The 26,469-nt window shown below is 40.2% G+C and overlaps 1 protein-coding gene across 1 annotated transcript in view; it reads right to left on the bottom strand.

Moving 5' to 3' along the window:
* The window catches only part of DIAPH3 (diaphanous related formin 3), a 277,885-nt gene that overhangs the window by 99,678 nt on the left and 151,738 nt on the right, over window positions 1-26,469 (bottom strand). The window contains exons 23-24 of the mRNA XM_054163054.1: window positions 15,586-15,710; window positions 4,536-4,700 (exon numbers count right to left, since the gene is read on the bottom strand). Coding sequence (XP_054019029.1) covers window positions 4,536-4,700; window positions 15,586-15,710 — 290 coding nt within the window. The remainder of the gene's footprint in view (window positions 1-4,535; window positions 4,701-15,585; window positions 15,711-26,469) is intronic.

Here is a 26,469-nt window from a genome sequence, read left to right as displayed (position 1 = left end):
AGCAGCACTACATTTAGCATAAGGCAAAGCATGCAAAGTTAACTTTCAGAAGAATTACCAAAGTACATGCCTTTTGCATATGATATCAAGGCCTATGGTTTCTCAGATGGAGGCATTCTTGTGTTTTGATTGTTTCTGATTTCCATTCAGGTATTTACAGAATATAAAACTAGAGACTATGAAACAAACTCTTCCCTAGGTTGCTCTTCTCTGGTTCTTTAAGTCATGCCTTAGGTTTAGGGAGCAAGACAGATGCTCTTTATGCCTTCCCAGAGGAGTAAAAAACCTGCTCCACACAGGATTGGAAAGAATTGGAAATTTAAATGGAAGTACTATTCCCAAATATATGCCACAATACAAAAGCATACACAGTACACAAATTCATATTCAACCTCAACCCAGTTTCCATATCTGAGCTTACCACAGAACCTCCTTAGGCCAAAACTTTCCAAAGCCTCCACCCAAACCAGGTCAAAACCCAGGTCTCAAATGCCTTCCCCCCAACCAGGCTGACTGATGCAGCTAAAAATTAGCCCTGTCAAGGCCAAGCCAGGCAGCAAGCCTCCCCCACAAACCAGAAATAACTGTCTGCATGCAGCTGGGAGCAGAGAGAGAGGGAGGAAAAAGGGCAGAATTAACTCTGCAGTCACTTTACAGAGAGGGGATGCAGGCATTATGGAAAGAAATAACAAAAGATTATATTTTTCTGGTGTCCATCTCCCTGCACCTCTCTGGTACTTGTGAGGACTCATAACTTAAACCCACAACACATGTTTCTGCTGCAGAGCAATCTGCAGAGCAATCTGCAGCAGAGGATAAGGGTGCAGGAATAGGAATACCGTACTGTCTCAGGCATAAGAGTTCTTTACTCAAGGCCTCTTTCCCTTGCTCTCCTTCAGTGCACAAGAAAAAAATCTATCCATTAAACAGACACAAGAAGAGGTAATACTACTATTGCTTTGTCTTATTTCAGAAAGCTAAACTTCCAAGGAAAGGAATGAGCCTGTTAGTGGTACCTCTGGTGCTGTGAAAGCACAGGAGTTTAACAGAGATGTCTGATACTTAAGATGTTCCACTGACTGTAACAGTAATTTAGCTCAGGAGATAAAGTACTGAAGGTAAGGTGCTTCAATCATTTTTTGGATTTGGCTAAGTGTACTCTGGATTTGGTGTTCACGGAGTGTGAATAACAACTGTCACAGTCGCTGAGTAACACCAAAGTACAAAGTGCAGTCCAAAGTTAGCTCTGAACCTGAAGTTTATGCCTCCAGATTTAAACATGGTTTTTAAAAAAATATGTAAAACATTTTTGTTCTTTCAGAACAACCAAGAAAATAGCCTTATAAGTAGGCAAGTACTGTACACAAATTATCAGCTTTGCTTGACAACAAAGACGACTGAACTTCACTGTCCCACACCTACTGGTGACTTAAGCAGTCTTTTAGTTTTAGATTCTAAGAATTTATTTTTATTTTTTTCAGCACTAAATTTAAGTATTTTGAGTTAAGTTTCTGTCCTGGTTTTGACTCAGCCAGCAGCTGAGCCCTGGCAGTCCTCTCACAACAGATGGGTTTCCACACCACCCCCTCCAGGTGGGCAAAGAGGAAAGAACCCAAGAGAAGTTAAGATAAGGAAGACTGACTGTAGTAGATAACAGGAAAGTAAACAACAACAAAAAAAGGTCTATGTAGCAGCAAGGGAACACACAAAACATGAGCCACACACACCTGAGAACCAAAGCACAAACGTGCTGCTCCCCAACCAGAAGCGGGGGAAAAAGCAACAAAAAGTTGTTTTTTCAGAACAGGAAATTTTACAAGATGTAGAACACAATTCATCCCCAGTCCCGGTTGGCCTTTCCCTTTTGCAGTGAGCATGATGCCAGTGTGGTGTTGAATAACTGTCTACCTGCCCAGCATTCACTGAGACACTGTGTGCACATTGGGGGGGCAGAGGTATCCTGTCCTGTCCCCATCCTTTCTAGTAGGGCCAGCGAGCTAAAACCAATACAGTTTCCTAGGATGTCAGTCAGCTTCAGTTTCTGTCAGTAATCAAGAGCAATGCTAAACAATCATGAAAATTAGACCTCAGGTGTATCACACCAGGCATTTCAACAATCTTTCCCAAAACCTCTCAAAGTGTGGCAGCTACTCAACATTTTTAGTGCTATTGAATACTAAGGCATTTCATGCCTTATCTCCACACCGTTTACATACAGCCTTCAAACTGTGCTCCACAAAGTACAATTATTAATTTTCCCCAAGGCTTCTTCTGCTCATCAATAACATCTAACTGTTTCAGAGCAATGGCTAGTTTATCTTTATAACACTGCTGTGAAGGAGGGGTTAATATTAGTGCTAATTTTACAGACAGTAAAAAGTATGTGGAAATTAAGATGTGATATGAGTCACCTTTTCCAAGTTATACAAATAAATTCATATGCAGTTGGGAACTTGCTTTTTTATTCTACCATTTCTTCACTGAGAAAGAGTTGCTTGCCAGCCAAGTGCTCAGAACACAAGAGAAAAAAAATATTTTTGCAAAGGTGTCTAGATGTCTGCCTTACACTGCTCTAAGACAAAGCTCTGCTAAATAACAATGAGTTTAAGAGGGGCATCCTGGCCTGTATCAAGAATAGTGTGGCCAGCAGGAGCAGGGAAGTCATTGTACCCCTGTTATCTGCACTGGTTAGGCCACACCTTGAGTACTGTGTCCAGTTCTGGGCCCCTCAGTTTAAGAAGGACATTGAGACACTTGAATGTGTCCAGAGAAGGGCAATGAGGCTGGGGAGAGGCCTCGAGCACAAGCCCTATGAGAAGAGGCTGAGGGAGCTGGAACTGTTTAGCCTGGAGGAGGATCAGGGGAGACCTCATTGCTCTCTACAGCTACCTGAAGAGGGGTTGTAGCCAGGAGGGAGTTGGTCTCTTCTGTCAAGCAACCAACACCAGAACAAGAGGTCTCAAGCTGCACCAGGGGAAGTTCAGGCTCGAGGTGAGGAGAAAGTTCTTCACTGAGAGAGTGATTGGCCATTGGAATGTGCTGCCCAGGGAGGTGGTGGAGCCACCGTCCCTGGAAGGGTTCAAGAGGAGATTGGATGTGGCACTCGGTGCCATGGTCTAGTCATGAGGTCTGTGGTGACAGGTTGGACTTGATGATCTTTGAGGTCTCTTCCAACCTTGGTGATACTGTGATACTGTGACAATTATGGTTTTAAGTACGTTCTGAGTGCTGCACAGAACCAGCTACTCTGTAACAACTTGGATCAGCCTAATATTTGTTTCTCAAATTTAATTAAAATATTTAAAATAATAATAAGACACTATTTCTTTGCCTCTCCCACTGTGGTGGTTTTAGGCTACGCCTTTAAGATTTAGGTACAGATTTTGAGCAGAAACGAGGAGAAATATAAATAAATCACTACTGGGTGTAAACAGGAAAACAAAAGATTATTCTAAACAAATTAATTGGGTAAGTATCTAGAATAAGATGGGCTGTACCTAAACAATTCTTTCTCTTCTTTCCTGATCTCTACTGTTTTGCTTCACTTGGGAGAGATTAATCAGCTTGTTGGCTGGCCTTGGCTGAAAATGTTTAGTTAAGTCTAACCCACTGCTTTATCTCCACTCCTTTTCTCTCTTGGAACAGAGGGGTGAGGTGCGGTGGAACGGCTTCCCTGGTTTCTGATCAGGGGGGTTTTAGTGTTGTTTGCTAATTGTAAATATCTGTATAATATTGTAAATACTGTCTATTTTGTACATATTCATTGCATTCCATTGTAGAGTGTAGTTCTTGCTTGTAAATACAGCTTCATTTGCTTCTAACTGAGTTGGTCTGGCAAAGTTAATGCTGGGGGGAAACTTCAACCCACCACACCCACCAAAGATCATCTCTTTTTAAAGGAAAAAGGAAAATAAGCATTTTAAAAATACATAGAACCTAAATTCCTAGACAATTAAAGACCACTAGAAACAGACCAAGGTTGAGGAAAACATAAGGTTTTTTCTTAAGTCAGAGTAAGGAGCTCTGAGTTTCCATAGCAGGGAACCTACTTAGAAACACCAACCTTGATACTGATCAAGTGCTGCAGGCAAATGAAAATTAAACAAATCTTGGGTTTAGATTTTGCATGGGAAGAATTTGCATTATAAATAGAGAATAGTTGTTAGAATATTTATAAGTAAATAGCAAGCATCCTTTAAACAGAAAACACAGATGTATTTAGAAAAGGTACAGTTTCAGGTTTTTCCCCTTCAAGTTATAAACATATGTAAGAGGCTTGGTTTAAAATTAGATTCATTGTTATTTCTAATTCATTCAGAAAAGAAATAATCCACCAATAACAATTCAAAACTGCATTATCCTTGAGATACCCCATCAATTTGGGACATGCAAAGTAAAATTTCTGATACTGAGCATTGAACACAATTTGAGAAGGGAGAAAATTCTTTTCTGTTTGTTCTGAAATACTTGAAGAAAATGAAGGGTTACAAAAATAGTTCCTAAGAAACATTAGGCATAAAATAAACAGATCATACCATGAACATTGTCCTGAAGTTGTTTAAGTCTGTTAAGAACTCCTCCACTGAAACTTTCTTCAGATCAAGGGCATAATATCCCATCACATTCTGATAGAGCTTTTCCATGTTCTCATGCATCCGTGAAAGTTTCTGAAAATCTTCTCTGGCGTGAAGCAGAAAGCTGTATGCTGCTGTTAAGGTTGCAAGAATGTTCAGTGACTCCAAGCAAAGTTTACTTAAAACTGATCTGTGTTTCACATCTATTTTTCATTGGCATCAAACGAAGTACCAAAAGAATTCCTTGAATGTCCTATAGGCTCTCTGGTATTTACTGTGTATGTTAAGTCTATGAATAAATCAGGGTTCTCTCACCAAATCTTTTTAAGCACTTTAAAGGTTACTCTATTGGCATATAACATTTGACAAAATGAAATGTAGGGGACTAATCTAACTTCAAACACTGATGTAGGTTATTTAGTATTGGTGTCACCTCGTTGAAGCTACATGTTTAGGTATATAAATTACAATTTACATGGAATTTAGGAGCAGAATCACCAAGGTTGGAAGAGACCTCAAAGATGAGGGAGCTGGGGTTGCTTAGCCTGGAGAAGAGGAGACTCAGGGGTGACCTCATTGCTCTCTACAACTACCTGAAGGGAGGTTGTAGACAGGCAGAGGTTGGTGTCTTTTTATCTAAACTCAGTTTTATCATCTCAAAGTTGTTATTTCAGCTGCTTTCTTAGCCTGGAGAGGAGGCTGCTCAGGGGATACCTTATTGCTCTCTACAACTACCTGAAAGGAGGTTGTAGGCAGGTGAGGGCTGGTCTCTTCTCCCATGCAACCAGCACCAGAACAAGAGGACACAGTCTCAGGCTGCGCCAGGGGAGGTTTAGGCTGCCGGTTAGGAGGAAGTTTTACACAGAGAGAGTGATTGCCCCTTGGAACGGGCTGCCTGAGGAGGTGGTGGAGTCGCTGTCATTGGAGGTGTTCAGGAGGAGACTTGATGGGGTGCTTGGTGCCATGGGTTAGTTGTTTAGGTGGTGTTGGATTGGTTGAGGGCTTGGACACGATGATCTTGAAGGTCTCTTCCAGCCTGGTCTATTCTATTCTATTCTATTCTATTCTATTCTATTCTATTCTATTCTATTCTATTCTATTCTATTCTATTCTATTCATCAAGTCCAACCTGTCACCACAGACCCCATGACTAAACCATTGCACCAAGTGCCACATCCAATCCCCTCTTGAACACCTCCAGGGATGGTGACTCCACCACCTCCCTGGGCAGCCCTGTTCCTAGTGAAATTAGAGTAAAATAAAGAAATACTGTAAGTAAAAAATTATCTTAGAAACTTTTCTTTTAATGCTGTTTTAGCAAGAGTAGTGCATTTGTTCCTCTTTCTGGTAGCTGCATCAGGTATTTATGCTTTTTCTAAGACTATCTGCAATGTTAATACAATTTAATTAAGTTAGAGGTGAAAACAATAGAACTACATCTACAAAAGACAGAAGATTTATAAACAGCAGCAAAATACTGCATAAAAAAAGGCAATAAACTCTCTACTTTTTGTAGTATAATTTGTCAAAGAAGCTCAAAGAACAAACATTGTATGTAGTCGTTTCTTTATGCAGGACAACTTCGTAAAGTGTTTACTTCACTGGAATGGCTGCTAAACAATTATTCACCTTCCATTATTCTCCTGCAGCAGGAATGGCTACAAAGGAAAAGAAATGGCAATTTTACCTTTGCTCTCAATTGCTTACTCCAACTATTGCAAAAGAGAATTTATTGTATTTGTATACTGCATGCTACAGATAAATGCACTATGGCCACTTCATTTTATAAAGCATAAGATTTTTAATCAAGTACCTGAAAATCTAGACAAACAGAATTTTTGTCCACAATGCTGTTTAAAACACACAGTAAAACTTTACTGCTGGATGACTGCTTTCACTCTTCAGGTGTTTTTTTTCTGATGCACTCATTTTTGTTTTGTTGAGAGGGCAAATCCTGTTTCAATTTCACTCTTCAATGTCACTATGTTTTGTTAACATTGTTTATAAAATACCAAATAAGCTGTTAATGGGTTTCTTTTTGTGATGCACAATGCATTTCAGGGAGGCATACAATACTGTTCTGGGACACATGCAGGAAAGGAGAAACAATGTGCTACCACAACATACAAATTAGTCACTATGGTGGCAGTTAGCTGGATCTGCAAGAGCAGAACAGTCTCCACTAGGACAGTCTGGTAGAAAAGGACTAACTAAAGCCTAGGTTTGATTACTTTAAATGGTACATCTTCCCTACTACTTGATTTCAAGACTTTCTTTTCTTCTGACAAGGCTCCATAGCCGGCATGAGCTTCTTTCCTTTTTTCTACTGACTTGACAAGATGAAGCTCATGAGCAACTTCAGACTTCCTGTGCTGACAAGTTAGCAACAGCTCAGACAGAATTGATGTTGCTGATGCACTTTTCAAATCAGTTTGAATCTCTCTCCTTTCTTTAGCTCCCGAGATGCAAAAAGCTCATAGGAAACTACCCTTCAGAGTTGAGTTTCTTTTAAAAATTAAGGGTGTCAAAAGGCTATTGGTGGAACAGCAAGGAAAGTAGTATGCAACAACTGCCTAAATACTAAATGAATATAACAGGATTATGGGAAAGAGCATATGACAAAACACAAGTTGAGACCAATGTCAGCTGTTTAAAAACAAAACAAACACCAAAAAAACCCCAAACCAAACCAGCAAACAACTGTAAAAGAAAACAGTAAAATTAATGCTGAGTGAAACTAGAAACAAGCACTTCTACATTGCAGGATTATTTTATGCTACAAATTAGGATACTTATTATCTGTGATTCTTAGTTCATTAACATAACTTAAGGAAAATGGCACTATTTTTTTGCAATTACAAGGCTGTTAATTTCCACAGAATGGACAGGTGTGGGAAAACAAGATAAATTTGTCTTGTGGTCATTATGTATAAATACCATGCACCAAACATTCCAGTAACTTGCTTTAGCTTTCCAGGAAGGAAAAAAAAAAAAATCTGAGTAAATGAGTAATAGGATCAAAAATACCCTAAAAAGGAAATTTGGGGGGTGAGGAGGTGAGGGAGACAAAACTCTGTGATACCCTGTAAGACATAGCCAGGCAGAGAGGGACCTGGGGGTACTGGTTGATGGTAGGCTGAACATGAGCCTGCAGTGTGCCTAGGTGGCCAAGAAGGCCAATGGCATCCTGGCCTGCATCAGGAACAGTGTGGCCAGCAGGAGCAGGGAGGTCATTCTGCCCCTGTACACTGCACTGGTTAGGCCACACCTCGAGTACTGTGTCCAGTTCTGGGCCTCTCAGTTTAGGAAAGATGTTGAGTTGCTGGAACTTGTCCAGAGAAGAGCAACAAAGTTGGTGAGGGGTTTGGAACACAAGCCCTATGAGGAGAGGCTGAGGGAGCTGGGATTGCTTAGCCTGGAGAAGAGGAGACTCAGGGGAGACCTTCCTGCTGTCTACAACTACGTGAAGGGAGGTTGTAGCCAGGTGGGAACTGGTTTCTGCTCCCAGGCAGCCAGCACCAGAACAAGAGGACACAGTCTCAGGCTGCACCAGGGGAGGTTCAGAGAGGATGTTAGGAAGAAATTCTACACAGAGAGAGTGATTGCCCACTGGAATGTGCTGCCCTGCGAGGTGGTGGAGTCGCCAGCACTGGGGGTGTTTAGGAGGAGACTTGATAGGGTGCTTGGTTGCATGGTTTAGTTGATTAGGTGGTGTTGGATGATGGGTTGGATGTGATGATCTTGAAGGTTTCTTCCAACCTGGTTTATTCTATTCCATTCTTGCTTGTTGCCGTTGTTTACTCAGTTAGATGATGTTGGATGATAGGTTGGACTTGATGATCTCAAAGGTCTTTTCCAACCTGGTCTATTCTATTCTATTCTATTCTATTCTATTCTATTCTATTCTATTCTATTCTATTCTATTCTATTCTATTCTATTCTAAAGTTACAGCTATGCTAATAGAGTTCATATAAGCTCTGTAGTATTAAAAATTACTCCCCTTGTCTATGCACAATTTTAAACTCAAAATACAGTGCTGAAAAGATGCTTTACTATAGAGTATTTCAGACATGATGAGTCCTAAGATTTTTGTTTTCCTTCTGGTGTATTGTGGGATACCTCTACGCTGTTGGCATCCTACTGAGACTGTGCTTCAATTTAGGTGTTTTTAATAAGTCCTCTTCCTTTTTTCCTCTAAAACGTCTTTTGTTAGCCAGCACTAGCTGAACTGGATACAAGTGGGAATACTACTGAATACTGCAATCCCAACTGTAATTACCATGAACAGGTTGATGTATATGAATTATCAGCTACACAATTCTTTGGCTTTGGATGGATGAAGGCAGAAGTAGGGCAGAGCTGCAACACAGGTGGGACGAGAAGGAAATCAAGAAATTAGGTTAACTTTTTCTGAAGTGGTTTCACTTGACAGACTGCCTTTCTGGACTCTTGGGACTAGGGATCATCATTCTGCTCATTAAAGGAAAAGGAAAGCAATGTAAGGCTGAGATAAGTAATACCTGTGGCAAAAATTTCTAACTGCAGCAATGTTTGGTCTTGTATATTCATGGCAGCTCTTCAACAGTAAATTGCTTGTCTGAAGTTTATATTGATTTTAATTTATTGTGGCATATAAAATACAAATACAGTGCAGAGTATCAAGCCAAGTAAGAGCAGCTGTTACACTAGAACAGATAATTAATGATGTTAATCTGTACCAAGTATTTCTTTAAAAGACCTTCATATTTGCCATTCTTGACTTTTTCAAAAGCTAACCTACATAGTAAGTGCAGGCTGCTCTGGGCAGCCTGATCTAGTTGAGGATGCCCCTGCTTACTGCAGAAGGGGTTGGACTAGATGACCTTCAGAGGTCACTTCCAACCTGGACCATTCTATGGTTCTATTCTGTAAGTGTAGAAACTTGAAAAAGGAATATTATTCTGCGTGAGAACCAAAGATTAACAGGTGCATAGATGCTGCATATATTTTAGCAGAATCTTCAAAATCAAACTGAGACTGCAGTAGCCAGCAACTGTTTCTGTGAAAACACAGGAACCTTTTATGAAAACCGGTGCACAAAGACTTTGAGGTCACTTCAAACCAGCATTTCAGCAAATTATTTTCTAGTAAAGCCAAAGGGTGTGAATACTGTAGGGCTCTGTTGAGAATTTTGTATATTAGGTTCTTGGGAAAATAGCTACAATTGTCTCAAAAATAGAGACTTCTTTTTCTAAACATAAGTAAGGTTCAACAGAAAACTTCTGTCTCTGAATACAGTAGTTCAAGAAACTCATAGAAATGTTTAGATTTTTAAATTAGTACCTTCTGAAGAGTATTTGTCAAAGAATACCTTTTCCCTGACACTCTCACTCCTACTTGTCTCTAAAATACTGAAACAAATAGATGTGTATTTGTATCACACAGAGCTGCTGCATCCAGTGTGCTTATGTCATGTATTATGAGCAAAACCAGTGCTAGCTGTAATACATGCCTGAAGTCCAGACCTGTATAAAGGAATTATGCACTTACATGAAATTTACATTGTTTGCCAAAGCCCTATCTCATAGTCAACACTTGGACCCTCTCCCAAAAAGTGACATAAAATCTTTCACCTAACAAGCTCATGTCCCACAACTTTCAGAAGTCCTTAGGAGGCAAGGACATCCTAAAGACTTCAGTTTGTTTATGTTGCACAGAGGGAAGTTCAAACTATAAGGCTGATTAAGTAATTGACAGTTATTGCACAGAGGCAGCACATAGTCTCCTCCTTGCACTTGAAATGGGTTTCTTCTACCTGACTTAAAACAGGATCTGACTTGGGTAAGTGCTGTTTCTTCCTTTTTTTTTTTTTTCTTGGCAATGTCAACAAATCAACTTAAATGACAAGGAAATAGAAATAAGAGAACTCATCAAAAAGAAGAGGACTCTACTCCTGGCTGAAAGACAGCAAGTACTAGTTCCATAAGCTTCTGTAAAAATCACCATCAGAAATTGTGTTCAGTGGTAGGATGAAACTTGTCAAGAGTTTCTCAGCTACTGCTTACAAAATAATGAGATGTGAGCTGGACTGATAAAGAACATACTGACTCAATTGCTTAATTAAGCTTTCAATATTCAATTTAAATACTCTACATAAACTCACTAACCTTCTCTTTTGAATATACCAAAGTATTTTGTTCCCTATGCTTTTCATCAAACAGTTCTCTCCGTGAATGTAATACTCTGGATCAATATCCGTTCAAGCAATCAGAAGAACAGCAACAATGACTACAATTTCTTTGCAGCTAGCATATGCAAGATGACTGACAAACCAGCACAATTTAATACATAGGAGAAATATTCATAATTATAGACTTTGTCAATAAAGGAGCGCACCAACTGTGCGTGTGTCTGACTTCCTAAAGAAACAGGAATGCTAATCAGTTCATTAGGGGCCTTTGGGTTGTGATATTTAGCGACAGGATGTAATAGCCTGCTTGTCCATGGAGTCTAATTGTACTCAGGATGAAAAATTATTTCCACAAAGCACCATCCTTCCTTTCTCAGATTTCCTGCTGGTTTCTTTTTATGAGCTGCATGCTTTTCAAGACATCAGCATCATTCAGCTTTCCTTGTCATAGGAACAGAAGTAAAGACAGGTCCAGGCTTCATCATGCTGTGCAGGATTATCTAACCTTTACATCAAACCTTTTTATGCTTCGTAATTTATTGAAGTTCCTGTTCTTCTAAAAGTAAGCTTCTTTAATTAGTGTGTTCACAGGACTACAGAAACCATATGCAACTTTACTGTGTTGAAATCACTATCTGTTGGGAGAGGTAGTAGGTGAGAGCAAACTATTCCTCTTCATATTTATAGTTCAGAATATTGTGTTTGAATAATCAAATACAATGAAATATATGGCATGGCTGGTTTTACCAGTACTGATTTATTCAGAGTAATATTCACCTGACTTGTTTCTGACAGCAGTCAATACCCAATGATTAGGGAAAACAAAAAGGGAACTTGGCACGTATAGCATGGTAATTCAATAGACGGAGCATTTAGTTTCTAATAGTCCGTGTGTTAGTGATTGTTTTCTGAGCTAAAGGAACCTCTGGATTGCTGTTTAATAGCTCCAGATGGACTGTGTTTAGCTAACTGTCCAAGACTTGTATGAAATTTATTACATTTTCAGCCTTTACTGCATCCCAAAAGTAAATGCTACACTTTAATTGTCTGTAGTGCAAGAAAACATTTCTGTTGGTATATTTTAAACTGCTGGACAGTATTTTACGTGGGTTGAACCCTGGTTATTTATAAGACACAGTAATTACATTCCTAACTTTATTCCTGTATGGCACGCAAAATTACAGGTTTGGGGGTTTCTTCGGTACTTTTGATTTTTCCACCTTCAGAGTCCTCATGTATTAAAACATGCCTCATGCAGAAACGGTTGCCTGTTGCAGATAGGGAAAGTTTAGGTTCAAGGTGAGGAGAAAGTTCTTCACTGAGAGAGTCATTCGTCATTGGAATGTGCTGCCCAGGGAGGTGGTGGAGTCACCATCCCTGCAGGTGTTCAAGAGGGGATTGGATGTGGTACTTGGTGCCATGGTCTAGTCATGAGGTCTGTGGTGACAGGTTGGACTCGATGATCTTTGAGGTCTCTTCCAACCTTGGTGATACTGTGATCATTGTAAACATTGTCTGCCAAATATGCAAGTATACAGTATGCTTTTTGAGATATGAGTGCTACAGTCTTTCAAAGCAAATTATTTGTTTTCTGCTTGCTCTTCACTGCAATTCTTCCCAGGTTTTCTAACAGAACACTCTCCCTCCAGTTCTATTACTCTACAATCATGGAATTTCATCTGCTTTTCTTGTCAGCTGCCAGTATCTCTGTCCCTTTTGACACGATGGGTTTTGTCTGGTTATTTTGGGTTTGGTTTCTGTTTGGGGTTTGTTTTTTTTTGTTTTTCCTTTTTCCAGATATTAATCCAGAAAAAATAATCATTCCACTTTTGACCTAAGAAATTTCTTTCTTTGGAAGTGTAAATATACTTTGTTGAAAAGAGCATGGAAAATCAGTTATGCTCTACTCACTGTGCTACTGTTACCTGCATGCTGTAAACATAGACCTGTAAGGGATGGTTTCTCTTTACAAAATCCTCACTGACTCTCCCCCATCATATCCTATCACTCACATACACATATTTGGTCTGTATTTATTTACTCTTCATCAGTTTCCTTAATAGAGAAGGAAAGATTTACATATCTTCCTTGCAATCCTTTTGGAAAAACTCAGGTGCTTCTTTTTAGCCTTGATGCCTCCAGTGAATTTGGGATACTTTAGTTCACGTAAGAATCATTAGTCCAAGAGGTGTATATTTATTTTTTTTTTCCCCAAGTCTTTTGTGACTACTAGTTACTCCTAGAAATTTATTGCTATTTATTTTATATCTTCCTTTTAAAAACTGAGCATCTACCTTATTCTTTCATTTGAGACCGTCCTTCCACTCAAAATATTGCACAGCAATGTCAACCGAAGCTCTCCCTAGAGAACGCAAAGTACAAATTCTGCTTTACAGCTATGGCTTATCTTCTTGGCATACACTGAGAATCTACTTCTTCTCTGGCAGGGTTACAGCTTTGAAAATGCTTGAAAAAGTCCATGTGTGTATCCTGCTTTGCATTTCTTAAAATGATCATTATGCTTTTTAAGCAATCAGTAAACTGATTTAATGCTCTTCAGATGTAGGTAGGGATAGAATTTGAAACCTTAGAAAAGTTATGGTATTTGTCGACAAAGTCCACCTATACACTGACTTTGATTAGATTTTAACTTTTCACAACAACTGTGACTTATTGTCCTAAATGTAATTTATAACCTTCCTGACATCAAGTTTCAGAAATGTCCAGTAAGTCAGCAGTACAAAAAGGAAATTATACTAGAATAGAATAGACTAGAATAGACTAGACCAGGTTGGAAGAGACCTTCAAGATCATCATGTCCAACATATCATCCAACCCACCTAATCAACTAAACCATGCAACCATGCACCCTATCAAGTCTTCTCCTGAACACCTCCAATGATGGGGACTCCACCACCTCCCTGGGCTCCCCATTCCAAGGGGCAATCACTCTCTCTGTGTAGAACTTCCTCCTAACCCCCAGCCTAAACCTCCCCTGGCGCAGCTTGAGACTGAGTCCTCTTGTTCTGGTGCTGGTTGCCTGGGAGGAGACCAACCTCTGCCTGTCTACAACCTCCCTTCAGGTAGTTGTAGAGAGCAATAAGGTCACCCCTGAGTCTCCTCCTCTCCAGGCTAAGCAAGCCCAGCTCCCTCAGCCTGTCCTCATAGGGCTTGGTATCCCATGTACCTCATAGGGCTCAGGTATCCCATGTACCATTATTTTATTTTAGATGTTTAACATTAGCACAGAAGTGCATATTATTCCTCAGCCTACCTTTTCTGTGCTCTCCTTCTCAAGTGAAGCCAGTTTTTTCAGGGTGTTCTTTGCTCATTCTCAACTGAATTTTGCTAATTTCTTTCATAGATGTTTTATGGGTATGGAAGTTTTATAACCACACCTCCAAAGAAAGCTGTGCACTGAATTATCTGTTACTTCAAACCCTAATCATCAGCTTAAAAATGCAAAAGTTAATAAGGTATTTTAAGTGCCAGCACCATAACTATTCTGCATGAATAGTCTTTACTTGTTCATAGGCTCAATTTCTTAACAAGTGCTTCCCATTCTTAACTTCCTAGGCTACACACCATTTTCTTAACCAAACACAGAGTTCATATAGTGCTAGCAATATTTGTAAGGATGTTATCATGGATATGTTTTCCTCTAACTTCCTATATAATGTTTTCCTTTTTTGCCTTCAGGACTCTCTTAGTTCTCTTATTATGCTATTGGTTTCTTCGGGGACAAACTTACTTTTTGTACTAAAGAGACACACCATGCTGGTAGGCTCAAACATATCTCTCAAAACCACATTGTGCTGGGATAAAAAAGCCAGCAACAACACCACCACAACAACCTCACCAACAATATTGAAAGGTTGCAGATAACCCACAGAGTCCAGAGAAGGCCTAAAGGTAAGTTGTAAACACTTTGGTAGCAGCTAGTCTACCAAAGAGAAAACTGGCCCTAATGTACTAAGAACCAGTATATCCACTTGGCCTCAGGGTTCCTTGCCATCTTTTATTCAACAGTATGAGATTAATCAAGGGAAATGTCTCCTGAGTCCCCCTGCCTTTGTACATAACAAAGTAGTCTTCCAGCTAGGTAATAACCTAACTGTGCCTGCAGAGAAAATTTCAACCTGCCTCTGTATCTACTGCTTCAGCTTCCAGATTAGTCTCAGTGTCAAGCATATATGACCATCATCTGGCAGGGAGGTTTAGGTGAAAGGCTGGGGTTTTTTCTGCTTTAATTAAGTATCTTCATGTCACAAGGCTTTTTTTACGAGAGAGACAGGCAGTGAGGCTGGCTGCAGGATTTGGAAGAAATCAGAAATAATAAGAAAGAAGATGAAAGAAAATTTGGAAAAGTAAAACCAGAAAGCAGTTCTCCCATGCTATGAATCTCATTTCTGAAACAAAAAAAGTTTTGGGGTTTGTGAATGCATCTACAAAAACATTCACTGTGATAATGCATGCATTAGAGAACAAATAAACGCAGGACAAGACATCTTTTTCTAAGATAGTCTCACATAAAAAATTCTTTAACACTAAAGTGCAGTGCTTAATATTCTTATCCTAAATACTTCTTCACTACATTAATAAATGTATAGACAGTGTCAAGCCTGACAGTAAGCATTTTTTGCCTCATTCTACCAGTACCAATGATTCTTTTATAACTGTTCATGCATTTGGTTCTTGATGGGAAAAAAAGCGCTGCATTTTTCACAAATAAATTCTACAGACTAGACAGAAGTTATGCAAAGAAATTTAAACTTTATGGCAATGCAGTTAAATTACTTTTGATCATAGATTTTTTTTAAAGAGGCTGTTCCAAAGGATATCGACATTTTTGCCACAAACTTATCGTGCTTATCTTCGGGAACGGGAAAAGTCTGCAAATCCTTCTCAAGCTGTTGGAGTTGCTGCTCCATATGCTTCAAGCTCTTCTCCAGGTTTTCTGCTGAGACTAAAATACAGAACATGCATTCTATTAACACCTTAAACAAGACACTGCTTGTAAAATACATGTTAAAAGCTTGCCCAGTTCAAGCGCACTACATTTTAAACTCTGAAATAAAAGCACACTGAACAAATTGCAACACAAGATGAGGGGGGCACTCTACAATGCACAGCTCCTCTCACTCAGGCAGCTGTCTAATTCTGATTAGATGTAGGCTGTTTAAACACTGAATTTTGTCTCTTTTTATGCCTAATGTTTTGCAATGCAATTAACAGTCTGTTTTAAATAACCTGAGACACACATATGCCAGTCTGTCTCCTCCGATTAACCAAAGTTTTGAAGCTACTCCAAGAATCACAAAGCTTTCTTCAATCACATTCTGTTAAACCACGAAATATGAACACTTGTATGGAAGATCGTGAAGAAAATCAGACCCTCAAAACATTCTGTGACTCTGATAGATAAAATGGGGCTATTAAACACCTACTTGGTTCCCTAATTTGAAAGCCAATGCCTGGTTAAAAAAAAAAAAAAAAAGTAAATTCAAAAAATGAAAATTGTCAGAGCAATAATATTTGTCAAGCCAGAAGGAAGCATAAGCACTTCAGAGGGCATGGCAGAGCAAAACAGGGACTTGGGGAAAAGAGATTTGAAGGAGAAAGTAGAAAAAGTACACATTTTCTCGATCAGAAAATGAGAAAGCATCTGAGGCAATGCATGGTTGCACTGGTTAGGCCACACCTCGAGTACTGTGTCCAGTTCTGGGCCCCTCAGTTCAGGAAGGATGTTGACTTGCTGGAACGAGTCCAGAGAAGAGCAACAAAGTTAGTGAGGGGTTTGGAACACAAGCCCTATGAGGAAAGACTGAGGGAGCTGGGGTTGCTTAGCCTGGAGAAAAGGAGACTCAGGGGTGACCTTATCACTCTCTACAACTACCTGAAGGGAGGTTGTAGACAGATGGATGATGGTCTCTTCTCCCAAGCAGCCAGTGTCAGAACAAGAGGACACAGTCTCAGGCTGTGCCAGGGGAGGTTTAGGTTGGATGTTAGGAAGAAGTTCTATACAGAGAGAGTGATTGGCCATTGGAATGGGCTGCCTGGGGAGGAGGTGGAGTTGCTGTCATTGGAGGTTTTCAGGAAGAGACTTGATGGGGTGCTTGGTGCCATGGGTTAGTTGTTTAGGTGGGTTGGATTGGTTGAGAGGTTGGACACGATGATCTTGAAGGTCTCTTCCAACCTGGTTTATTCTATTCTATTTTCTATTCTATTCATGGAAGTTGAACACTTGATCTGTAAATAGCTGATCAAAACATAAAGACTGTAAGAGCAACCTGAGGATAACTCTGGTTAGCATGTACTGTGTCTTGGATTTAGATTATTGCAACCAGCTAAAACCTATTTCCTGATTATTTAGGAAGTAAACAACATATAAATATGTTCCATACTCTGAATTTTAGTCTAATGGATTGATACTTTTCCTCAATTATTATTTCATTCAAAATACACTATCTACAAAGACAAAGCTACCTGCTATGGTTTGGAGCTGGTAGCTTAATTATAAACAAGAATAGGAACTTTCTGGACATCTTTGAGTAAAAAGGTAAATAAATTACCATTGGATGCAAAGTAATAACAACTGATTCATCTACATCACTCCATTTGCATTGCTAATAAGGATAAAAGTTAGCTGCATAAACATTTCTGTCTCTTTTCACTTCTTTCTCTTTGCAGCTTGCATGGCTTGCTCCCTTAGCTCTTTCCTGACATTCAGCTGGCATATACTGTGTCTGTGAGGTACTCAGAAGGGACTGGGAAGGGTGGAATGGTGAGGGGAGGGCGAGAGAAGACAGGTTGTGAGCTGCCACCCTGAACTGTCCAGAGGGGTCTGGGAACAATTCAAGGGGATCCCTGTGCTGTTTCTAAATTGCAAACATATGCATATATATTTTGTACATATCCATTGCATTTTATACTTCTGAGTTTTGCTTACTTTGTAAATATAGCTTCATCCTGCTTTTCAAACCAACTGAGCTAGTCTGGTCATTTATTTTGGGGTACTTCCCCAGAATTTGTAGAGGATGTTGTCTCAACCCACCACACTACCTTAAACTACATCTAAAAAAAAAAATTTGGGGGGAAATCTGTGGCCCTATGAAGGTACTTGGATTTGAAGTGGATCCATGATTTCACTCATTGAGTGCTGTTATGTGATCAAAAAATGTAAGATGCGCACACTGAAGATGTCTTTATCTCACAAAAACCTGGCAGTCCCCAAAGTAGAGTAAAATGTTGCATAGCAACTACAATCCCATTCATAGCACAAAGGTTAACATAACTATAAAATGATCAATGGCAACAAGTAAAACTGCTAGTATAACCTAAAAAAATATCCAAAACAATTTAGAGACAATCAACTTTTCCAAAAATAATGAGAGACAGACAGATAGATAGATAGATAGATGTAGATAGATAGATAGATAGATGTAGATAGATAGACAGATAGACAGATAGACAGACAGATAGATAGATGTAGATAGATAGACAGATAGACAGACAGATAGACAGACAGATAGATAGATGTAGATAGATAGATAGATAGGTAGGTAGATAGGTACATAGATAGATAGATAGATAGATGTAGATAGATAGATAGATGTAGATAGATAGATAGATAGATGTAGATAGATAGATAGATGTAGATAGGTAGATAGACAGCTAGATAGATAGATGGATGGAAATTCAAATTACAATTTATAACTCATCATTTGGTAGATTTTCAGTGATTGGTAAGCAAAAATTTCAGTGATTGTAAGCCCAAGTCACCACCAGGTAGGTCAGCTGGCTTCAGTTAGTAAAGAGAGCAGGGTGAAAATTAGAAGCTGAGAATGTTGACTACATAGATGTTTCAATCTTCACAGGTTCCAGAAACAAACCAGATTTTAATAGTCATACACACAATTTTCAGACACTGTTTTACTTAGAAAAATGCTAAGAAACACAGAACATATCATCTTGTGCTTAATAAACTGTATTGTGACAGATCCTATTGATAGTTATGTCATACATAAAAGGAGTCCACAGCATAAAACTGACGTATTTCACAGTATCACAGTATCACAGCATCACTAAGGTTGGAAGAGACCTCAAAGATCATCGAGTCCAACCTGTCTCCACAGACCTCATGACTGGACCATGGCACCAAGTGCCACATCCAATCCCTTCTTGAACACCTCCAGGGATGGTGACTCCACCACCTCCTGGCTACAACCTCCCTTCATGTAGTTGTAGAGAGCAATAAGGTCTCCCGTGAGCCTCCTCTTCTCCAGGCTAAACAATCCCAGCTCCCTCAGCCTCTCCTCATAGGGCTTGTGCTCAAGGCCTCTCCCCAGCCTTGTTGCCCTTCTCTGGACACGTTCAAGTGTCTCAATGTCCTTCCTAAATTGAGGGGCCCGGAACTGGACACAATACTCAAGGTGCATCCTAACCAATGCAGATAACAGGGGCACAATGAATTCCCTGCTCTTTAAAATGCTTGCATGGCTTGCTGCCTTAGCTCTTTCCTTAAAAAGCATCACAGTGTACACAGGCCTTAAACCAAACCAAAACCAAATAAAAAAATCCAACCTGCTAGCAAATCCTCTACATAACTGCAGGTAACTGCAGAGTAACACATACACTGATTAGCTTTATAAAAGAAAAACAAAGCTAAACTAGAAAATTCTGTGCCTAGAGCTGATCAACAGGATGTAGACAAAAGATTTTCGAATTCTTGCTTCCAGCGAAACCAATTTTTAGGCGTTTTGCTTCAGTTCTACTGATACTGAACAATTAGATGTTCTTGTTCCAAACATTCCCCTCCCACCCCCAATGATCCTAAGTTGTTCCTGAGTTTAAAAATTCAATGTTCCTTCAATTTCAGCAGTGAACAACTATTAGATATATTTGCCTTTAAGGCTGTATTTCTGTGACAGCCTCAAGCAGAGGCTAGCTCACAGGATGCTGGTATTCACTTGGTACTGCTGTCTCTTCAATTCACAGTTCAGTGAAAACAGATGAAAAAAATCAACTATGTAAACATAAGCAGCTCTCCAATAAAAACATCATATAAAAAGCCTGCCAACCTTCCATACTGCCCCTCTGGAATACATGACATAAAATCTGAAGGGACTCAGAAGAATGAAAAAATATAAAATAAATTAAAAATTTAAAATTAAAACTCCCAAGCTTTGAACCCTAATGCTGTGAGGATTCAGATACAAACCCCAACTAAATAGAATAGAATAGAATAGAATAGAATAGAATAGAATAGAATAGAATAGAATAGACCAGGTTGGAAGAGACCTACAAGATCATCACATCCAACCTATCATCCAACACTATCTGATCAACTAAACCATGCAACCAAGCATCCCATCCAGTCTCCTCCTAAACACCTCCAATGATGATGACTCCACTGCCTCCCTGGGCAGCCCATTCCAATGGCCAATCACTCTCTCTGTGTAGAATTTCCTCCTAACATCCAATCTGCACCTCCCCTGGCACAGCTTGACACTGTGTTCTCTTGTTCTGGTGCTGGTTGTCACGGAGAAGAGACCAACACCCGCCTCTCTACAGCCTCCCTTTAGGTAGTTGTAGAGAGCAATAAGGCCTCCCCTGAGTCTCCTCTTCTCCAGGCTAAGCAACCCCAGCTCCCTCAGCCTCTCTTCATAGGGCTTGTGCTCCAAACCCCTCACCAGCTTTGTTGCTTTTCTCTGGACTCGTTCCAGCAAGCCAACATCCTTCCTGAACTGGACACAGGACTCAAGGTGTGGCCTAACCAGTGCAGCATACAGAGGCAGAATGACCTCCCTGCTCCTGCTGGCCACACTATTCCTGATGCAGGCCAGGATGCCATTGGCCCTCTTGGCTGCCTGGGCACACTGCAGGCTCATGTTCAGCCTACCATCGACCAGTACTCCCAAGGTCCCTCTCTGCCTGGCCTCTCTCCAGCCACTCTGACCCCAGCCTGTAGCACTGCATGGGGTTGTTGTGGCCAATGTGCAGAACCCAGCACCCGGATGTGTTAAATCTCTTACCGTTGGATTCTGCCCATCTGTCCAGCCTGTTGAGGTCCCTCTGCAAAGCCTCTCTACCCTCCAGCAGATCAACTCCTGCCCCCAGCTTGGTGTCACCTACAAATTTACTGATGATGGACTCATTGCCCTCATCCAGATCATCAATAAAGATGTTAAAGAGCATGGGGCCCAGCATGGATCCTTGGGGCACACCACTAGTGACTGGCTGCCAGCTGGACGTGGCACCATTCACCACCACTCTCTGGGCTTGGCCCTCCAGTCAGTTCCTGACCCAACACAGTGTGCTCCTGTCCAAGCCATGGGCTGACAGCTTGGCCAGGAGTTTGCTGTTGGCGACAGTGTGAAAGGCCTTGCTGAAGTCCTGGTAGACTACATCCACAGCAACTCATACGAGTTTCAGTTTGGCAACACAAAGCCTGGGGTTTTGAATGCTAGTAAGCCCACAAACCAAGCTGTTCATTGAATACATGTGTGTTTGAACACTCTCTCACCTACACACTCTGAATTCTTACACCCTTTTTAAAAAATGGCTCCCAGTATTTTTATAGGCAATAATTAAATTTCCTCATCTTCTACTTTTCATAGCTAAAACACCTTTGTTCTTAGTTTCCTCACTTGATTCAGGTTTCTTAATACCAGAATTAGACTCTAACTCCAGAAGCCTCCTCACCTGCTTGTTTTAAATCCTTTTCTGCACAGTATTTCAGGTGATGACTCACCAGCTGATTCAGGTTTCTTAATACCAGAATTAGAATCTAACTCCAGAAGCCTTTTCACCTGCTTGCTGTAAAACCTTTCTGCACAGTATTTCAGGTGATGACTCACTAGCCCCTTTTAGGTTTGCATTACTGTTTCTACAGTTCTCCTGGAAATACCTTATCTGATTATCTTACAATAAAATATCCTTCTTTTCTTTACCAAAGCCCTTAGTACCGTATCAAGATGTACGATCTTGTGCTTCATACTATTGATTTTCACTTCTTTTGCTCTGCTTTCTCAGGATTCAGTCAGTGATGACAGCTGAACCCCCTTCTTAACTGGCAAAGCTAACTCTTTGTCAGACAAGCTCATTGGTTGAATACACTTTAATTTTTTGGCCATATTCCTTTTCAGACAGTACTTTGCTTCTTCCACTTTGTATTCTGAATCTTCTCCATTCTTCCATTTTACATAACATCAAATACTTTCCTGAAGTCAACATAGATTTCACAGGTTAATTAAAAATAAAAAAAATAGTAGTCAAAGCCAACAGATTGGTCTACTACCAATAAATTGACCTTCACTTTATGCTACTCTCATCCACCTCTATGTTCTATTATTCTCTCCACCTTACCTCAGCAAGGTCAGATAGAGATTAGCAATTGCCAAAATATTTCTTTATTCCTCAGTTTCTTAAATATTCTGTAGTCACAAAATATTAGCATAGCCACAGTAAAACTTGGTTAAAAAATGTACTTACTAATCTTTTAGCTACATATCTCAGGTATCTCAGAATGTAGAAACTGGCATTTACAAAATAAGAATACAGTACTATGACTTTTTTCTTTCAACAAATTTCTATGGACACATTTAGCTCCTTTCTCCTTCACCTCCAGAACATTATCCTTGCTTAAAATTAAAGCTGTACCTGCTTCGTCTTGAATCTTGGAAATAATTCTCCACAGAAAAGCAACAGTATTTGTGTGCTTTCTCATTTATCTTGCTGCTACTTGTTTGCAACAGATATGTCAGAAGTGCCCATTTCATATGACAATTTTCTTGGATGGTCACAATCCCCAAATCAAGAGGGTTTTCCTCTTGCTTCCCTTGTCTTTTGCTTCCCTTGTACTATTCCTGCCTCTATATTCTGAAGGGAGTGAGAGATGGTGGCAAGCTGATATCTAGCCTGATGCAGAAAACAATACCATATAATCATACAAAAATAAATCTGAACATTTCTTATGACTTTTGCCATTTGAACTTAATGCTGGACTGGAGGATAGAACCTTCTAAACAGTCCTTTAAAACTAGCAACAAATTAATTGCTGCAGCATTTAAAACTAAAATTAAATGAAGAAATATAGGCTAAAAACACAGCTCAAACTCAACTAAATAAACTCTTGTATTGTCAGATGGCTTTAGAGTGCTAACAAATAAATATTCCAGAGGCAAAGTATTAGGTTTCTGTAAATATCAGCAAAGGCTTGAAATATCCATTAATGGTCGAAAAAGATCTAGCTAGATATACTCACTCAGTGTTACAGAATACTGAAAATACAATATTTATGATCTTTTTCTCCCAAGATGACATTTTTTCATGCCTTCTACATATTCTGGCTTTCTTACCCCCCTTTTTTTCTCCTTTCTCTCTTCCTTTCTCTGTGTGCATATACAATACTCTTGTTAAAATCCTTCTTCCTCAAAGCTCTCACAACTTAATTCATTTTCTCTTATTTTGAATTTGAATATGAGCACACTAATGTGTGGCTGGTAGACAATGAAGAACTTTTGTACCCACTTCCCTAGTACATACATATATATGCACTAACACCACCTCCCTACTCATTAAAATTGATCTTTCTCGCCTTCAAGAGTCTGTACCTCTGCACAATGTATTCAGCTTGTCTATTCTGTTGCCCTTTCCATCATTTCAAGGTTCCTCTTGCAACAGATATTTGAATAACTTTCTTTCAGCAGGTATCTGAATTTTCCCCAATAGAGTTTCAATATTATTTTGTCTGAACCACACAATCACTCAAAACACTATACAGCAGCGAAAACTCCCAGTAACATCCATACATCCATATATTTATAAGCAGTTGAATAAATGTGAAGTTGAAAGTATCAAGCAGTTTCACCCAAATCCTGATCTGTCTACAGATCAAACTGTCTACATGTTTAAATAACTGGGGGCTCAAGAACTGCACTAGGGATTTGCCATGATACTTTACTGTTGGATCACTGCAAGAAAGAAAGGTACTTGCACAAACTATTGATATACAAGACCTATGAGCCCTATGCAGCCCTAACGGCACCCTGGCCTAGATCAGGAATATTGTGGACAGCAGAAGCAGGGAAGTCATTCTGCCCCTGCACTCAGCACTGGTCAGGCCACACCTTGAGGCCTGTGTCCAGTTCTGGGCCCCTCAGTTTAGGAAAGATGTTGACTTGCTGGAACATGTCCAGAGAAGGGCAACAAAGCTGGTGAGGGGTTTGGAGCACAAGCGCTATGAGGAGAGGCTGAGGGAGCTGGGGCTGCTTAGCCTGGAGAAAAGGGGACTCAGGGGAGACCTTCTTGCTCTCTACAACTCCCTGAAGAGAGGTTGTAGCCAGGTGGGGGTTGGTCTCTTCTCCCAGGCAACCAGCACCAAAACAAGAGGACACAGTCTCAAGCTGCACCAGGGGAGGTTTAGGCTGGATGTCAGGAAGAAATTCTTCACAGAAAGAGTTATTGGCCATTGGAATGGGCTGCCCAGGGAGGTGGTGGAGTCACCATGGCTGGAGGAGTTTAAGGAGAGCCTGGATGAGGCACTTGGTGTCAAGATTTACTAGATTAGAGGGTGTTGGGTGATGGGTTGGACTTGATGATCTCAAAGGTCTTTTCCAACCTGGTTAATTCTATTCTATTCTACTCTACTCCTATTCTACTCTACTCCTATTCTATTCTATAATATTCTATTCTATTCTATACTATTCAATTCTATTCTATTCTACTTTAATATCATATTAGAAACTGAAGTGTTGTTTTGGTTAAAATGTGCAAATAGTCTCTAGCTTTGGATTTCATTTGCTGAGTCATACTTGCAAGAGATGCATATATTTCTAAGCTCTAAAAAAGGAACATTTCACTTGCATTTTAGTAGTTCATTGCATAACCGTATCTTAAAACTACTGGCAAGGGAAGAGCACTGTGCAAAACTTAAAGCCATAAACATTAGAAGAAATAACAGAATATGTGCAATATATATGTAACACTACTGCATATGTTCCATCTGCTTTCAAGTGGGATTTTTTTCACTGTGAGTACACTGGGAAGAAAAAATCAAAAACCAACCAAACAAGACAAAAGAACACTGAATGAAAGTGTGTTTAATTACTTATGTTTTCAATGCATTGAATTAATTGAAAAATGGTTCGGAGAGGAATATAGAATGTGTGTCCCAATAAAGCAAGAGCTGGTATAGACCAGGTGTGCAAAACTCCATAAATTCCCACAAAACTCTAGAAATCTTTACAGGTGTACTCAAACCAGAATACAGTATCACAGAATCACCAAGGTTGGAAGAGACCTCAAAGATCATCAAGTCCAACCTGTCACCATAGACCTCATGATTAAGCCATGGCAACAAGTGCCATGTCCAATCCCTTCTTGAACACCTCCAGGGATGGCGACTCCACCACGTCCCTGGGCAGCACATTCCAATGGCTAATAACTCTCTCAGTGAAGAACTTTCTCCTCACCTCAAGCCTCTTGATCTGGCGCTGGTTGCCTGAGAGAAGAGACCAAATCCCTCCTGGCTACAGCCCCTCTTCAGGTACTCGTAGACAGCAATGAGGTCACCCCTGAGACTCCTCTTCTCCAGGCTAAACAATCCAGCTCCCTCAGTCTCTCCTCATAGGGCTTGTGCTCAAGGCCTCTCCCCAGCCTTGTTGCCCTTCTCTGGACACGTTCAAGTGTCTCAATGTCCTTCTTAAACTGAGGGGCCCAGAACTGGACACAGGACTCAAGGTGTGGCCTAACCAGTGTAGAGTACAGGGGCACAATGACCTCCCTGCTCCTGCTGGCAACATTATTCCTAATGCAGGCCAGGATGCCATTGGCCTTCTTGGCCACCTGGGCACACTGCTGGCTCATGTTTAGGTGGCTGTCAATCAGCATACCCAGGACCTTCTCTGTTTGGGAGCTCTCCAGCCACTCTGACCCCAGCCTGTAGTTCTGCATGGGGTTGTTGTAGCCACCCCATGCAAATATTTAATGCCCCTCATGTAGCAACTAAAATGCTAGAGTAGCACATTTGTATGTCTTGAAAGGTACATTTCTAGAAAATAGATACATGTGTGTATATATGTAGGTGTCTATATATGTGTATGCCTAATATTTTCAAGATTAAAAATCCAAGTTACCATCAAATAATTTGAAGAAACAGCAGCCACAAAATAACCTGCTTTTCTAGGCTTGTATAAGAATGTCTTTCACACAATTTAGAGCTTCAAATAGTCTTCTAATGTAAGTAACAGAAATTCATGCACAAATATTCATTTTAGAACTTCTTCTATTGCTTAGTATCCTATAATATGGTAGTACTGAGAAATCTGCCATAGACTTTTATAAATCCTGTAATAGAAATAAAACCCTGATGAATTATACTTTTCTTATAGTAGGCCTTGAGCACAAGCCCTATGAGGAGAGGCTGAAGGAGCTGGGATTGTTTAGCCTGGAGAAGAGGAAGCTCAGGGGAGACCTCTACAACTACCTGAAGTGTGGTTTTAGCCAGGAAGGGGTTGGTGTCTTCTCTCAAGCAACCAGCACCAGAACAAGAAGACACAGTCTCAAGCTGCGCCAGGGGAAGTTTAGGCTCAAGGTGAGGAGAAAGTTCTTCACTGAGAGAGTTGTTAGCCATTGGAATGTGCTGCCCAGGGAGGTGGTGGAGTCACCATCCCTGGAGGTGTTCAAGAGGGGACTGGACGTGGCACTTGATGCCATGGTTTAGT

Source organism: Dryobates pubescens, chromosome 7 (assembly GCF_014839835.1).
Source record: "Dryobates pubescens isolate bDryPub1 chromosome 7, bDryPub1.pri, whole genome shotgun sequence".
Taxonomy (NCBI): Eukaryota; Metazoa; Chordata; class Aves; order Piciformes; family Picidae; genus Dryobates; species Dryobates pubescens.
Note: the sequence above shows the minus strand (reverse complement) of the source record. Positions and strands in the feature narration are given on the sequence as shown.